General features: G+C 38.0%; 1 protein-coding gene across 27 annotated transcripts in view; it reads right to left on the reverse strand.

Moving 5' to 3' along the window:
* The window catches only part of Cd44 (CD44 molecule (Indian blood group)), an 83,890-nt gene that overhangs the window by 17,256 nt on the left and 49,816 nt on the right, over positions 1-16,818 (reverse strand). For 2 of the 27 annotated variants that reach the window (XM_047518783.1, XM_047518781.1), the window contains 8 exons: positions 13,995-14,120; positions 11,437-11,547; positions 10,847-10,963; positions 8,774-8,902; positions 7,225-7,356; positions 3,790-3,891; positions 1,476-1,565; positions 397-594 (listed from right to left, as the gene is read on the reverse strand). The exons of 1 other annotated variant lie outside the window; for it this stretch is intronic. In XM_047518783.1, the coding sequence (XP_047374739.1) occupies positions 397-594; positions 1,476-1,565; positions 3,790-3,891; positions 7,225-7,356; positions 8,774-8,902; positions 10,847-10,963; positions 11,437-11,547; positions 13,995-14,120 (1,005 nt within the window). Of the gene's footprint in view, positions 1-396; positions 595-1,475; positions 1,566-3,789; positions 3,892-7,224; positions 7,357-8,773; positions 8,903-10,846; positions 10,964-11,436; positions 11,548-13,994; positions 14,121-15,359; positions 15,486-16,818 lie in introns of all 27 variants that reach the window. 24 more of the 27 variants (XM_047518796.1, XM_047518800.1, XM_047518802.1 and 21 more) reach the window with 22 other exon arrangements.

A 16,818-nucleotide genomic window follows, 5' to 3' on the forward strand; every position in this document is an offset into this window, starting at 1 on the left:
GGAAATTGTTCCCATGTTGGGTGAACCATAATAGATAGGCAGCATATATTAGTTGAATCAAAGGAAATTGCCAATATTCAATTATTTCCACAAAGCATCAATTTCATGTGGTTCAACTTGCTGTATCACCCGATAAGGAATAAGATAAGCAAAGAAATCCCACCATAACAACCAAGTCACACACAAGAAAATGTGAAGTACACTGGAAAATGGAAACATTATTTTATCTTAAATAAATCTGAGTTTACTGGCAGTAGAATTGATGATCAGGATGAAAGCTATTGCCATGTCAGAGTCACGTAATCACAGCCTACATAGAAAATAGCCCTTTATAGGAAAGTGTATGTGGTTTCTCTCTGTAAAGAAAGCAAACCAGATAACAAATGGCCAAATTACCTGATAGAGAGTCATCAACATTAGAGGTGAAATCTCCAACAGGAACTTCAGTAACTCCGAAGGCCCCAGTCTGAGCAGGGGTCACTGGGATGAAGGTCCTATTTCCCCTTGGGGAATGAGAGGTTTTACCTTCCAGTGAGGTAGTTGAGTCTTCAGGAAGATTTCCACCTCTTCTTCCACCTCTGCCATCATTCCTATCTGCGTGGAGTTGGAATTGATGGAAAACCCACATGTGTAAGATCACCACCCACCATGTGCTTCTTTTCAGAGTGCAAAATTGCTGCAAAATTATTCCACTATCCAAGAGCAAAAGCAAAAGGCAGTGAAGTTTGTCACACTACTGAACAAAATTGATTAGTTTTCAATAGATGCCACCTGTGCAGCACTCAACAGAAGCGATCCCAATACCCAGAAGAAGCCTTTGTTGAAATATCAAGCCAGGTGTTAAGGTAAGGCTTATGCCACTACAACTGTGGCCTTGAGGTCAACTCAGGTCCTGGACAATTTTGAGCTCTTTCTCAATTGGCTCCACCTTCGATGAACTAGAAGGTACACAGCTTTGAAAAGTAAAGCATGAAAGATAAAATTATACTGCCTGCAATTGAAATAGAAAATGCAAGATTTCAAAGACCTAAGGCTAATAACTTAATTATTCTTTCCTTTTCCAGGAGGACACTGCTTCTTGGTCACCGGCACCACAGAGTTGTGTTCCAGAGGTCAAATGGCAAAATAGTATTTTTAATGTAAAGAATATAAAGTGATACAATCAGACGTTTCCATCAATTGCAATATTATATAAGCAATATGTTATTTTTAAACCAAGTCATTAACTCTACAGAGTTTGAGAAATCTGATCTTTAAGAAAAAGCGATATAGTTGACATTTAATGTACAATGGCTTCTAAGAGGTCTACAGAGCAGAAAATTCAGAGACCACCACCAGATGCACCTTTTGATCAAAAGTAGCAGTATATCAACAGACAACTGAGGTTCCTCCACCAAAGAAAGATATGGAAAAAGCACCCCTAAGTTAGTGATTTTTATCAATAGCTGAAGCCAACTGAGCTTTATAATCCTTACTGATAGATGTGATAGTAGAAATTGTTGTTTGCTCTTTGTCTTCTTCCAGGTCTCCATATGACGTAGAGAAGCTCTGAGAATGACTGTGGTCTGTTTCAATGAGGGATAAAGCCAGTGTTATTCTGAACCATGCTCTGAGATCTGCTAACAGGGAGGATCCATGGACAGGTGCGTGGGGAGAACAAGATGTGTCACACCACTTCCCCCGACTGAGAGAAATACGCAGAAGAATTCTATTTTGTCCCTACTCTTCTCCTTTGTCTCTCAGTATAACCCATCAAGGTCAAGTGCCAAGGTGAAGCCTGAACCACAATTCCACCCACCATGGATCAGCCCAGTCCCACAACAGCATCGCTCCCAGATGCTCAAGAAAACCAAAGAACATGGAACCATGAAAAAGGAATGTTTAAATTTTAGCGTTCCCATCAATAGTCAAAAGCATCTAATTGTGGGTCAACACATGTGACTGTAGGAAAAATAACACTATGTAGTATACCTGTGACCACAAAAGAGAAGGGATCCCATTTGAGTAACTCAAATCAAATTTATACAAGAAAATACATAACTCCCTTCTAAAAATCATTAAGTTAAAGACACCATTTTATTCTATTATCAGGTTTTTGATCTCATCTGTGGATGGGGATTCTCATCACTGCACCAAGGAAATGCTTCCCTGGACAAACACAGGACCCTCAGTGTTCTGAGGTCGAACCATCACCCACATCTGAAATCACTTTGAGAGGTTTGAATTAATTTCATTCACATTCTTCTAAGAAAGGTACTGACCTTTGAGTTGCAGGTGCAAGCACTCCATAAAACACACCCATCAGCCATGTCCACCACCAAATAAACATCACCGGGAGACAGACATCCACCAAATCCCAAGCGCAACATCAGAACAAAAGCCAGAAGAAACATAAAATGGAAATACAAGTCCTTCATTGGCAGGGGCCAGTTCATGGGCTTATTTACAGCTCCTTTGATGCTTGACACTGTGCTATTTACATGACTGACAATCAACACATGCTTGCTGATCTTCTGCCTAAAGGGCTCATATAAAAGACTCTACCCATTATGAGTAGCAAGCAGTAAAATGAGACCCTCTCAATTCTGGATTTCCTTCATATTCTGCCAAGAAATTATGAATGACTTTAGCCTGATCTCTAGTTTCCCTGCACATGTGGTGGAAAACAAGGCTACTTGAAGTTTCATGCTGCTTCCTACAGAATGTTTAGTGATGAAAAAGGGGCATTAGTAGCAAATGCTCCTTTCTTTTGTTCCAGGGACTCAGGGACCCTGCTGCCTTTGTCAATTGTCAACAATGTGCCTTGCCCCTCCTCTGTGGGTTAGTGTGATGTCCCTACTCTCTATGATACTCTGAATGTTTTTTCACAACCATGTAAGCAATCCTCTGCCTCTATTGCAGGAAGGGTGGGAATCCAAAGGAGATGGTCAGTTAATGTATTCCTGAAGAAAATGATAAAGAACCTGAAAATGATGACCATGATGACCCAGAGATCAATGTTGCTATCTTTCCCAAAGATTACTAAGATTTGCTCTAAAGTGTTTTAGTAAAATAATGTTTCTAATAGGTTTTATAAAGCTGCTCTTTAGCTTGTTGATATCAGTGATTCAGAAAAGCAGGATTGAATTTCTCTATGTTTTAGAGAAAACCATTTTACAAGCTTCTGTGACTTTTTCTTGTATGTTTGCTCACAAATTACTGCAGTTTTTCATCATGATCGTTGTAAAAATAAAATTATGATTTTTTAATGCTAAAAAAAATTAGAGAAACCTCTGTCCTTGCTGTGGTCTTTGGTGTCCCTGACATAAGTACTTAGAATGCATTTGGACATCCATTTTTATCTTTTATCCTTCCAAATTCTTCCTCTTCTTCCTTCCTTCCTTCTCCTTCCTTCCTTCCTTCTCCTTCCTTCTCCTTCCTTCCTTCCTTCTTTCTTTCCTTCCTTTCTTCCTTCCTTCTTTCCTTCCTTCCTCTTTCTCTCTCTTCTCTCTTTCCTTCCTTCTTTTTTCCTCTATCTTCCTCTCTTCCTTCCTTTCTTTTTCTTTTCTACATAAAGTTATTGAATCTAGAATGCACCAAGAGTGAAGGCAAAGCATGAAGGTAAAGTCAGGCTTAAACAACCCACAGGAAATACAGACCACGAAGACACCAGCTTAACACCCTGGACTGAGCAGAGCCACACAGCAAAAAATGCACCGTTCCACCACCAAACTACATCTTGGCCAACACAAGTAAGAGCTGAAGCAGGAAGATAGGTCAACAAACAAGGCTGAATGTCATCATCCTTACGAGTTGTCACTGAAATAGGTCCTGTCCTGTTGAAGTCTTCCACCAAATCTGCGTTTGCATCTGCAGTAGGCTGAAGCGTTGTACTATGACTGGAGTCCACATCTGAAGGAATTAAATCAGTGTTATTGCTTTATTCCCTAACCCATGGCCTAAGGGTCATTTATGCTGCACAGTCAAGCTAGTTTTATATTTGAAACTGGTAAGAGGAAAGAAAGCACATACTGATTCATATCTCCAGAATGGGGATGAATTGTTATTTCTAGAATGTCATGAGAAGTAACCAGCTTTCACTTGAGGAATGAGTTGTCTGAAAACCATGATTTTTGTTTGTTTGTGCTGAATCTAGAAAGATGCTACATGAGCACATGATGGGACTCCCAAACCTTGCAGAGGCAGAAGCATAACCCACGTGTGACTAGTCCCATTCCACGCACATGGCCTTTTTTAGACACACAGAGTCACTGCTCACTTAGTAGACAAAATAACTTTTTAGATAACCTTTTTCCCTCATTTCGTCCTTTTTTGTCTCACAAAATGAACATGTAAATAAACATATAAAATCATTGTACAATACTACCTAGGCAGAGGCTACAGGAAGTACACGGGGCAAGAAATAAGAAGCAGTGTATGTCACTGAGTGCTTCTTCCCAGAAGCTCAAATATGAGGTGTCTTTGGAGTTTATTCTCTATAGTGATGATGGTGTAGAACCTTCACTGAAGTGTTTGGAATCCTATTTTTAATAGTTATTAGAGGTCTATTCTGCTGAAATAACAAGTCCTGAGTGAAACAGAATCAGTTCCAAATGGCTCTAGAAGAAAGTGCTGAAATAGCGGGAACCCAAATCTGCACTGAAGCCTTCACAATCTAGAAGAAGAGATCATCAAGATCTCTGTAGGAAAGAAAGAAAGGGATGACCAACTCTATTATCTCAGATTTCAAAGAGGAAAGGCCAACTAACTCAAATCAGAATTCCAGAAAACGTCCTGTGGATGGGCTACAGCCACTCTTGCTCATTTTCCTTTTTATACCTAGAATCCCTCAAGAGGTAGCATGCCATTCTTCAGTTGGAGCCAACTTATTGTCCTTGACATGTTCATCATATAAGAGGATTCCTTTCTCTTCCTCAGTTTGAAGACCCTTTATACTTTATTCTGAGGATCTTCTACTGCCTTTTTTCCCCTACTGTATGTCATCAGAGCCCACTGAGACACGTTGCATTAAAATGTGTGACTGAGTGAGACACTTCAGGAACTCAACACAATGGCCCAACCTGGACAGTCATACAACTCAACTTCGCTTATGACAAATGAACTCCCCCAATCTGACATAGTTATGCCTTAGCTTTTCTTCTTTCATGACCCTCCTTATGTGAATCTCTTAAAAAAAAATAAAAATAAAAACTTACATAATATTATTCTTATTTATGGCTGAATAATATTCCATTGTGTATATATACCATAGTTTCTTTATCCATTCATTTGTTGAAAGGCATCTAGGTTGGTTCCACTATCTAGCTATTGTGAACTGAGCTGCTATAAACATTGATGTGGCTGTGTTACTGTAGTATGCTAATTTTAATTCCTTTGGGTATAAACTGAGGAGTGTCAGTCATGAAGAAGAATAATATTATGGCATTTGCAGATAAATGGAAGGAACTGGAGAATATCACGCTAAGTGAAATAAGCCAACCCCGAAAAACCAAAGGTCGAATGTTTTCCCTGATAAGTGCATGATGATATATAATGGGGGTGGGGGGTGGGGCTGAGAGAAGAATGAAGGAACTTTAGATTATGTAGAGGGAAATGAGTGGGGTTATGAAAGATGGTGGAATGAGACAGACATCATTACCCTATGTACATGTATGATTACACGAATGGTATGAATCTACATCATGCACAACCATAGAAATGAAATGATGTACCCCATTTGTGTACAATGAATCAAAAATGCAGTCCATAAAAAATTTAAAGAAAAACTTATACTTCCTTTCCCTGACTACCCAAGTTTTTTTCATTTTTCAAAAACCAGATCCAATCTGTCTTCCTCTAATGCTCTCTGGATGGTGTAGGATGCTCTGAATTTCTTTAGCATTTATTGTTGGCAATATTGATTTCACAACTCTTACTGCTTCACATTGCTAGGTCTATTTTGATGCTAAATGTTTTCTTTGGCCAGCTAATTTTGTTTCTTAAAGAGCAAGGGCTATGAATTATACATCCTGGGTCTTCATAATGCCTTGCACATTAGCAGATATTTAATACACATCGTAGTTTAAGAGAGATTTGGATCACTAACACTGGGCTAAACAAGAGTGTTCTAAAGAAACAAAAGTATAGAAATTATTCAATTCTTTTTGGAGACAACTTTGACATTATTCAATACCAAGAGACATAGCTGTTGTTTTCTTGGAATGCATTTCAATAAGTTTGGATTATGCATTTGCCTGGTAATTTACACTCAAATAATATGTTGAATTCCATGACTGAAAAGTCACATCCCCATATTGGTTATTTTGATATATCCCCTTTTTGGAATGTTACATTTCTCTGATCAGGACAACTTGTTAAAAAATTAACCTGAGTAATTCTATTCACAGATATAGTAAGAAGCGTGGATTATTCAACTTATTAACTACTGATAAAAGAGGGGCGCTACATGCTTCCAATTCTTGAAGTTTCTCCCAAGCAAGCTGTCACCTGTTATGATGAAGAAAAACCCCCTGTAAGCATACAAGTTGGTCGAATAAATTCATGATCTTCTACTCTTGCAGAACAATAACTAGTGTCTTTTTCTCTCTTTTTGACTTGCTCATAGGTAAATAAGACAGAAGGGTATTTAAGAAGACAGGAATTCCATCTCATTTAAAAGTTGTTCACCCATTAAATTCATGATCATTCACTGAAGGCCAAGAATAGTCTAAATCCCAAATCACTGGATACCAAATTATCTCTAAAAGTGACAAGAATAATCAAGTTTTCTGAGCCTTTTAGTTACTTCTCTGGGATAACTACTCACCCATTCTTTGGGACCCTCTCTGATTTCTCTGCCAAAGACAAGTTATTTCTCAGAGTCTACAATGGAAATAGTCACTTAATCCATAATCTTGTTCTTTTGAAAACCTTGTGCTTAGAAGTAAATGGAATAAAAATCTTGGGACTACCCCCTTCACCTGGGAAAAGACTTTCACTTCCATAGTCTATAAATAATCATTTTGTAACCCTCCTGCAAAATTCTTTATCCTAATCTCAGGACTTCATATTTGGGTGAATATGCTTATCTCTTCTACCAAGAAAATTGAGTTCTGAAGAAACTTTAAGTTGCTAAGGAAAGTAGATTGATCTAAAACCAATTACCACATTACCAGGACACATTACCAGGAGAAATAACCATATGATTTAAAAACATAATATATTCAAAGGTTCAGAGGCTATTACCCATCATTCTTTCTGTTTGATGACCTCGTCCCATTGGATGTGAGATTGGGTCAAAGAAATCAGTCCAGAAACTGTCCTCTTGACTCTGTGTTGTCATTCTTTCATCTGGATGGCCGTCATGGGCTGAGGCTGCTGTGACAATGCAGTTCAAGCAATTGTCAAAGTGTTAATTGACATTTGGCCAGGGACACACTGATATTTTTCAGAAGATTCTCTGGACAAAACAATGAAACTATCTTTCCAGTACCCAGGACAAAGAAATTTCATAGACAGAATGTTTTAGCAGGTTTGGGTTCATTCATGCACATTTTCTTGGCAACTGGCATGTGAACTGGAGGACACAAAGCATTAACAACTTCTGCAGTGGACAGAGGATGGGAAGAGGAAGAAGAAGTTCTTGATCCCTGCTGTTGCAATCTCCTTAAGGGGAAAGTACAAGCGCCCAAGTGCATGATGTCATGTGGAGAAAACCATATTCCAGCGAAATGCATAACAGACTGACAGTGGTTTAGAGAAGGAATCAGATAGATAACAGATTGCCAAGGGATAAACATGAGAGTAAATGCCATTCATCACCAAAGCATGAATGAAATCATTAGAAACATTACCTTCTAACAATGGGACTCATGGCACAAATGACATATAGCAATGTGGCTCATGCCTCTGCTTCATTCTGCACCAATGGAGAAGTATAGATAGAAAAGCTCACAACACTATCTCCCCAGCAACAACCATACCACATAGCCAGCCACTGAATCCATTGCTCTACAAGGAATTCATTCAAAAGTTGCCATGCACTGGAATGATAGTATGCATTATATTCTATATTGCAAATGGAAACATGGAAATATCCCCCACTGACAGCAAGTAAGAATGTGAAATTCACATTGTTTGCAAAGCAGGGTGTATCTCAATCCTTAAGTCATGCAGACCAAAGAATCATGCATACGAGCTTGCAGAACCAAGTGATCGGGCATCACTTAGAGAGATGAGACTTGAGTCCGATTTCTACAATCCCACAATTCAAGAATAGAGGATGTGACTTGGTTATAAATAAGAGGGAAAAAAATGGTACACTCAAGGAGAAATCACCAAACAGATATGAACAAAAGGCCAAATGATGTCAACCAGGTGTCCTTTTTCTCATAATGTCTGGATCTACTTTTTTATACTCTAGGGTTCTAACAACATTCTTTCTCAGAAGCCTAGTGTTTCACACAACCATATTGTAAAGATGGGACTGCATCAGATTTCTTTACAAAAGGGAGTATTTTATAAGCTCAGTGTCTCTGCTATAATCTCACTAAGGGATGCCCAAAGTTAGATCTGAAAGTGACATTCTTGGGGACATATTCCCCATGTTTCCTTTGTGTGTCTGTAGTTATTCCTGCTAAGGTGATTTTTAGGAGCAGTTAGCCTCTGTGTTCACTGCAACATGAAACCTAACATGACAATTCCTTCATTATTCTTTTGTTTGTTGTCCTTAGTGCTCAATATTTAACTCAAAAGGAAGTTCCCACCCAAGTCTGCTTATTAAACCATCCATTACCAGTTGTCCCTGCTGTTGAATGAGAGTCTTCTTTGGGTGTTTGGTGATATCCCCCATGCCATCCATTCCCCAACCACTGTTCTCTCTGGGTAGTTGCTTCTTCTGTTGTACTACTAGAAGTTGCCCAGGCTGTGAGAAGAATGTCAATCGTGAGCCATCATTGTCCAGTTTCCTCATCGATAGCTCTTATACTTTAAGGGCATAGACTCATGAGGAGAGAAGGCAGAAAATGAAGACAAGAAGCAGATAGGCCACTAATATTCAGAAAGGAATATTAGAAATGAAATGGTCCAGTCCCTTAATTTCTCAGATGAAAAAAAAACTGGGGTCCAAATAAGTTTTAATTTGCTCAAAATTATGTGGCTGGATCAGTGCAAAGTTTGGACCAGACCATAGCCTGTGAATTCCCAGTGCTATTCTTACCTTACTGTAGTGGGTGGCCTCACATATCCTAAGAGAACTGTTCAAAGAATAAACTCTTTGCTGACTTTGAAGGCAGAAATATATTGAATAACAACTTATGATATGAATGAAACAGGACAGATCAAATGGGTCACATCCCCTGTGGCACACTTGACAGAAATGTACGAGCCATGGCCTTATCCATCATGAAAGCTATTGGAACGACTGACCTATAAGTCATGTGGCAACGTCCCCAAACCACCACCTTCTGACATTAGGTGCATCAATTCCAAGTCTCTTAAGCAGTGTTCTGCTTCAGTACAGACTGTTTGGAATAACCTCTAAGACATACTGCTAGGGCCCAAAGGGGACTAAAGAGATTTCTATCTCTCCATTCCTTTTTCTTTCTTTTTTTTTTTAAAGAAGTTTTTTTTTTTATTAAATTTTTTTTTTATTTTTACTGACACATTTTGATTCATTGTACACAAATGGGGTACAACTTTTCATTTCTATGGTTGCACACAATGTAGATTACTCAGCCATAAAGAAGAATAAAATCATGGCATTTGCTGGTAAATGGATGAAGTTGGAAAATATCATGCTAAGTGAAAAAGGCCAAGTCCATTTCTTTTTCTGTCAGAACTCTTCATTGTTAACACCACTCACAATCATTATGCATATAGCAAATACATTGGGCTAAGGAATCAGCTGTGAGGCCTGTTGGACATATTCAGTACAATGTGCAGGACTTACTGAACTGTGTCCTAAATTTTTCTTTGGTTGTCTTGGATCCCTCAAACTAGTGATTCCCAAAAGTTCCTTTGGCTTCTAAGTCACTGTTTCTTATATTTCTCCTTAAGGGGTATTCAAGGCTGTTGAGAGTGGTAGTTGAACCACAGTTTCAAAAATGCTACAAACTGTTATCTCAAACAAAAGCTTACTTTATTCCAAATAAGGTAGGCGTCTCTCAGAGTTACAAATCTGAAGGAAGAGAACATACTTTTTACTTTTTTTATTTTCGTCCTATTTTTATAGTCAGATGGTGAGACTGGAGATTTCTTTTAGAAAACCTGAGGGGTTTGTGCACAAAGAGAAATGACAGTAAGAGCATCAAAGCCTTCCCCAAGTTCCCCTGGATTTGAAAACAGAAAAAGAGCAGTTGTAGAATTCAAATGTAGACCATGCATATTACTGACTTTCCTCCAAGAGTTCAAGGAATGCCATTCTACAACAGAGTAAGGAAGAGAATATGAAAAAGAAACTGGGTTTATCACAGATCTCCACAGAAAAGAAGTATTCCAAAGATCCTGCTATTTGTCAACTTTTCCTTCCAGATTCTCCACTAAGCACTCAAAGAACACAATCTTCCCCATACATTTCCATAAACGCGCACAAATCGCCCAAATGGAAACTCTAAGAATCTTTAACACAAAGTTGTATCTCAGATAGAGTTTTTAAACATTTTGGTCTTTTGAGCAACCTGACAAGTTAGCATTTCTCTTCCAGTTTCTAAAAATTGTATGCATATTTGGCCCCTTTTCAGGCTCTGCAGAGAAAATGACTGTTCAGAGATAGAGAGTGTGGCCAATGTCTAAACTATGTCTTCCTTAGTCCCTGGAATGTCTTCTCTAACCCACGTACACCAGAGTTGCCGACTGCCATCCTTCTTACTTGTGCTTGTTGAATGTGGGGCCTCCTCTTCATCCAGATGCTCATGGTGAATGAGGGGAGGCTGTGGTTCCTGGGTCCGGTTTTCTCCTTGAGCACTGGGGTCATTTTTGTCTACATCTGTTATGATGATGGTTATACATGCTGTGATTTTTTTATCAACCAACTTTTAATGGTTTTCTTCTTCCACTTAAGTACATGCCATCTAATGGTTCAATGTCTGAACACTACTTCTGAGCATCTACTCTCAATAAATTTGAATGATTTCACTAATACGTCCCAAAAGAAAATGAACGGGCAGGAAATTTCTTCATGATTACTTGTTATTCCACCATAAACACTTTGTCAGAGACCATGCCATAAACCATTCAAATGTTTTCAATTTATCATAAAGCCACACAAACTATCTTGTGCCCAGATGGTATAACTGATAAATGACTCTTAAGTGGAATGGTGCATCCTCATGAAAGTTCACTAAGAATCTGTGAGGTGACATTAAATAAATTTTCCACTGTGTCCTAATGGTTGACCTTTGCAGCATCATAGACTTTGAAGAAAAAAATATCTTTAGTTAATTACATATAACCCATTACCAGTCATTATGGTTGTCTGAAGAGGTGCTTCTGGATTTGAATGGCTTGGCCTCCACTGAGTCCAGTCCTGGTTCTGTTTTGTGTGGTCAGAAACCCGTGCAGTGGTTGAAACTGTGATAACGATGATTGAAGCAATTAGGAAAAAGTTATTTCTTGATCCTTCACAACTTGTACTGCACATTTATCCCTTCTTAGTCTACACAACCAGTCATCTATACCAGGTTGTATAGATGGTTGCGCGGAAACAGAGGGAAAGCAGAGAGTGCCTTCATTTTGATTCGCCATATTGTGAAGCATCTCAGTGTCCTTTGCATTCTGTCATAGAATACCTTGTGGTTCAGAACATGAGATCTTCTGAAGAAAGCAGCCAAAGAAGAACAGCTTTGAATACACCAGCCCTCCACCGAGGATCACCAGAGATGACAGAGTTTTGCCCATCCATGCAGACTTGTAGTGGCCCTCTGCCTTTGAAAGCCCAAGGAATTGGTATCGCAGGCATGTGTGCTACCTATAGCTCCTTACACTGAAGAGACAGGTGACTGAAAATTATACCACAATGATCATTATTTGTTAGTAATTTTGCTGGAGAAACAAACACCCTGAGCAGCCAGAGCTTTTCTGTAGATGATTCTGAGAAAGAACATCTACCTAGAATAGCAATATGGTTTAGCTATGTAATTCTGAATGTTTATCAGACACCCATGATAATTCTCATCAAAAACAAAATATATTATAAGCAAGCCATTCCTAGCCAATGAAAGAAAAACAAGATCCATACAATCAATAGAAAAAGTCCAGAAGTAATCCATCACCATCAGAAAAGTACACCCCTTAAAAAAAGAGACATATACATCTACCAGTTCCCTGATACGGTCATAATAAAAATATTAGGGCTAGAACAGCAAACATTTAACAGAGGAACATGACAAAATTAGAGCCAATGTCTTTCATGAAAAGGTTACTTGCAAATCCATGTTCTTGCAAACTCTTTTTGATACCCAAATAACACAAAACTGTCTCAAAAATTAAGAAAATAATGTCTAGAATCATTAAACACATTCTCAATAAGCATGAAAAATGGTAGTTATCTTTCCTCTCCAAAAGAAAAAGGGTATCCCGCTGAATCATGGGCATAAACACTCAGCAGAAAAGTGAACTTAAATTGAAAAATATGCCATAGAGATGAAGAAATAGTAAAGGAAGTTTTCCCTGGAGCCTGATCATACAGTTTATTTGCAGGTTGATCTTTTGGGGTCACCACCCAAGGGAGTTTAGGTTCTCAAGCATCAATACCATATCTTTACAGATGAACCTACCCTAGACTGGGCCACAACCTTAACCCAGGAGACAGTACAATCATAAAGGACCAGTAATTTAGGTTATTTGGTTGTCTTTCTGAAGTTATTAAACAGAGTACAGATTAAGCTCTGCAGAGATGTCCGGTCTAAGGAATAAATACTTTAAAGTTGGAAAATAAAGAATGGAGTTCATTTTGAGAATTTGTTGTATCAATGTTGCTTTCAAGGTCTACATTATTCTTTAAGGTCCCCTCTTCCCTGGGTGCTGTTCCTTTGGAGATGAAACTCTCAGGTTTCAACCAGACAGACAGATATTCAGTGACCTGGGAGAGGACACGTAACACCCCAAAAGCCTTCTCGCTAAGGAAAAGCAGAGCTGTGATAGAGGCACTTTCAAGATTTGTCCAGAAAAATCTTAGGTCATTACAGGTTTGTGTGGGAAACTCAGTCATCTAGCAAAATATTTGACCAAACTTGGTATATTTTATTTTTTAAAGGATATTTTTTTCAACTCAATTTTCATCTCTTAGTTCTCAAAAAAGTTTTATAATGGTCACAAATGTGGATACTATTAAGCAGTTTCACTATTTGCCTTTAATAATTATCACTGCCTTGTTTAAGTGGAGCTGATATTTACCCTTCCTTTCAATCTATTTTAATTACACTGGTGCTTAGACTGTTTGTTAAAATTCTTTGATTTCAACTAGGTTTGGATTAAGACAATTCTTGAGTTCTCACTCCCATCTTTTAAGGCTTTCTAGGATCTTCTAAAATCCTTCAATTCAGGGTCATTGATAATTTTTAACTAATACCCTCTTAATCACATTGTCCAAGTCTACTGTGCCAACAATCCATGAACTTGAAAGTAAGGATTTTTTCCATCTTTGGGCTCCTAGCACCCAGCAGGGTAGGTACACAATGAATATTTGTTGTGATGTTTTCATATGCCATTCTCTGACAAACCTTGGTAAATCAAAGAGAATCTATAGCAGCACACCTCACCAATAAATAAAATAGGAAGAACATAAGGCGTCTGGAATTTTATAAAATATTTTACCCACTTCTCCTTCAAATATGTTTTGGTTGTCATTCAAAAAAAAATCTTATCTTATTTCTTCCTCCACAATCACATAGGGATACAACTAATGTATCACACCATTTTTCACATTGACTGTTTTCCAAGAGAAATACTATTAGGCAACACTTAGGTTAATTAGTAAACCTTGCATAAGTGGTTCTACCATAACTGATCATTCTTACTGGTGCTGGAGATAAAGTCTTCATCATCATCAATGCCTGATCCAGAAAAACTGACGTGTTTGTCTCTTTCATCTTCACTTTCTTCATTTGGCTCCCAGCCTGTTGAGATGGCATTTGAATCCGTACCTGTTATGGTGACTTGCGTTAGTAGTTGAGCTGGATTCCAAGTAACCCATTTGATAGAGGAAGAAATTCAGGCATGGAAAGTATAATGGATTTCTCAATATTTCAAGAAGAAAGGGAGAGGGTTCTTATAGACTTGCATCTGAATCTCATATACAGGTCTCAAAGCAATTGCTATGATCTTTACGATAGAACATTCACTATAAGGAAGCTGAGAGAATAAATTTGGACACAGCTCCACCAAAGAAGTAAAAACAACAACAACAAAAAGATAATCCAAACTCCCCTGTACTTTCAGATGCAGTTCTTATTAACTCATAATTCACATTCTTTAAAAGCTAGAGTTCTAAGAAAAGAGTGAAAAGATTTCACATATATGCCTATTTGCTTTATGAAGACAACTTCAGGAAAACCTTGAAATCTAGCCCCATGTCAATCATTTCTAAAATGTTAGAGCTGCATTCATAATTTTCTAATTTATTTTTTAAATCTTCAGCATCAGATCACTGTAGCTCTAAATGCAAATGGAAGTAATGCTGTAATTCCCAATAGTACTTTTTTCAGAGAGAGAGTAAAAAGACAATTAACAGAGAAATAATCCCTGGCATTTATTAGTCAACCAGAAAAGATGATGAAAGTGAACTCCAGTCTAGTTTCTTAGAAATTTTCCTTCGTTTCTTTTGGAATCAATCATAGAAAAGAAGATGGAAACTTTCAGCTTCTCAGTGGTTACTTCAGAAGATACGTTCTTACTGAAAAGAGGTTTTCTACATTCTGAATGAGGTTCAGGCTGTCTTATGGAATGACCATTTGCTTTGCATACTATTAGTGTCCATCCCAAGAATAAGTCAATTGATGGAGATTTTCTATAGTCTCCTATTTTAGCTATGTTATTTCATTTTCTCATAAAATTTGCAAACTTTTTATGACTTCAATAATTGTGGAGTATGCAAGAGCATTCTTTCAAAGCTAAAATTTTGTTCGAGTCTCAAGATAGACCTGTCCCTTTTCACAGCTTCTATATTAGCCTCCTCCTAGGAGTAGAAATCCCACGGAGTAGAAATAAGAAAACTGCATAGTAGTGCTATATAATCAAAGATCCTGGTCTTAAAACTCATGGTCCTTCCTAAATCACCACATTGTGCATCCAGAATGGACTTTAGACTTTAACATCATCCCATAGGTTAATGAAAATCATTAAAGATTGTCAAGAAAATACGTAAGATCACCATAACTCATTACCAGCCATTTTTGTCGTATGAAGATGACTCCTGGACTCTGATGGTTGAAACAACCATGAAAGCCAGTCCTGGGCCTCTTGCTTCTTGGTGGCTGTGTCAGGAACAGTGGCACTAGTGCTCATCAAAGCTGTGGTAACCATGATTGAATGGATTGTTGAAAAGTTAATTGTGAGTTCCTAAGAAACAGTATTGTGTATGCTTTCACTTTTTTTTTTTTCCTACTCAAGAGACTCATCTATACTCAATATAAAAGGTGGAAAGAAATGGAAAAGAGAAAGAAATTCCATTTCTTTCAGAGACCCAAACTAGAGTTCATAGAATGTCAGAGATGGGAGGACGTTAAATATCATCTGGCTCATGCTCTTCATCTTAAAGATGAAAAAACAAAAAGTGCTGGACAGATTTGCTGACTTGGGTGAAGTCAGAAGGTTAATTAGCAACAGAGACGACATCATCTCAAAGACAGAGCATGCGTGCTTTGAATTCTGAAGGTTTATAATGTAAAATGGGGATGGAAGTTTTGTCTCCTCTCCCACGATGCTGAGCTAGGACCAGTGGTAAGAATTTCAGGGAGATGAATGTTCTTCCAAATATTAGATTTAAAGCAATAATCTGAACTATCCAACAATGAACTTCTTCGAGAAGTGTTATGTTCCCCACGATAAGGAAGATCACTTGGCAGGAAAGTTGTGTAAGTAATTACATGATTAGAAATGCTGATGTATGTTTAAGATCCTCTCCAAATCTGAGCATTTATGATTCTACAACCCAGGTTTTTAAAGTCCTAGCCCCTTGATCCTCTATACACTGTATCTTGGCTGACCAATTTCATTTTCCAAGAATTTAGGGCATGATATTTCTGCCAGATATAACCCCAGGAAGCCAAAACACAAGGAAAGATGACATAGGAAGTAGAAGATTGAAGAAGATGTCTTTCCGTTTTCTCTACTGTAGACTGCAAATCCCCTAGGAACCTTGCCCAGAATCTTTTTTTTAAATATCAACACTATTATTTTGCAAAGCAGAATAGTCCATTTTAGTCCCAATTTTTGAAAATAGTATAATAAGCCAGGAAAGAGACAAAGTGACCCATTAATAAGACCAGAAGCAAAAGTCTTGACTTGAAAGTTTCCGAAGATTGCCATTTCTGCCACCATGATGTACAACAGAAGAATACTGGTTAAGAAGAAACAAAAAGTTGAGAACAAGTTCAAGCAGAGAGGCTGACACCATCATTAAAATCCCAAAAGGCAAGTAAGATTTCTTTTTTCAGATATCAAGAAAGCCCAGAAATGATCCAAAGAGAAACATAGTCAAAGGAAACCTTTTTCTTCACAGTATTTTTTCTGTGAAGGTGAACACTGTAAACATTCAAAAATACCATTTTCGGTGTTCTTCCATCTCTCCCCCACCAGACCCTAACATGTCCTCATCAGTGTGATGTGGAACCAGAACATGAC

Source organism: Sciurus carolinensis, chromosome 11, assembly GCF_902686445.1.
Source record: "Sciurus carolinensis chromosome 11, mSciCar1.2, whole genome shotgun sequence".
Lineage (NCBI taxonomy): Eukaryota > Metazoa > Chordata > Mammalia > Rodentia > Sciuridae > Sciurus > Sciurus carolinensis.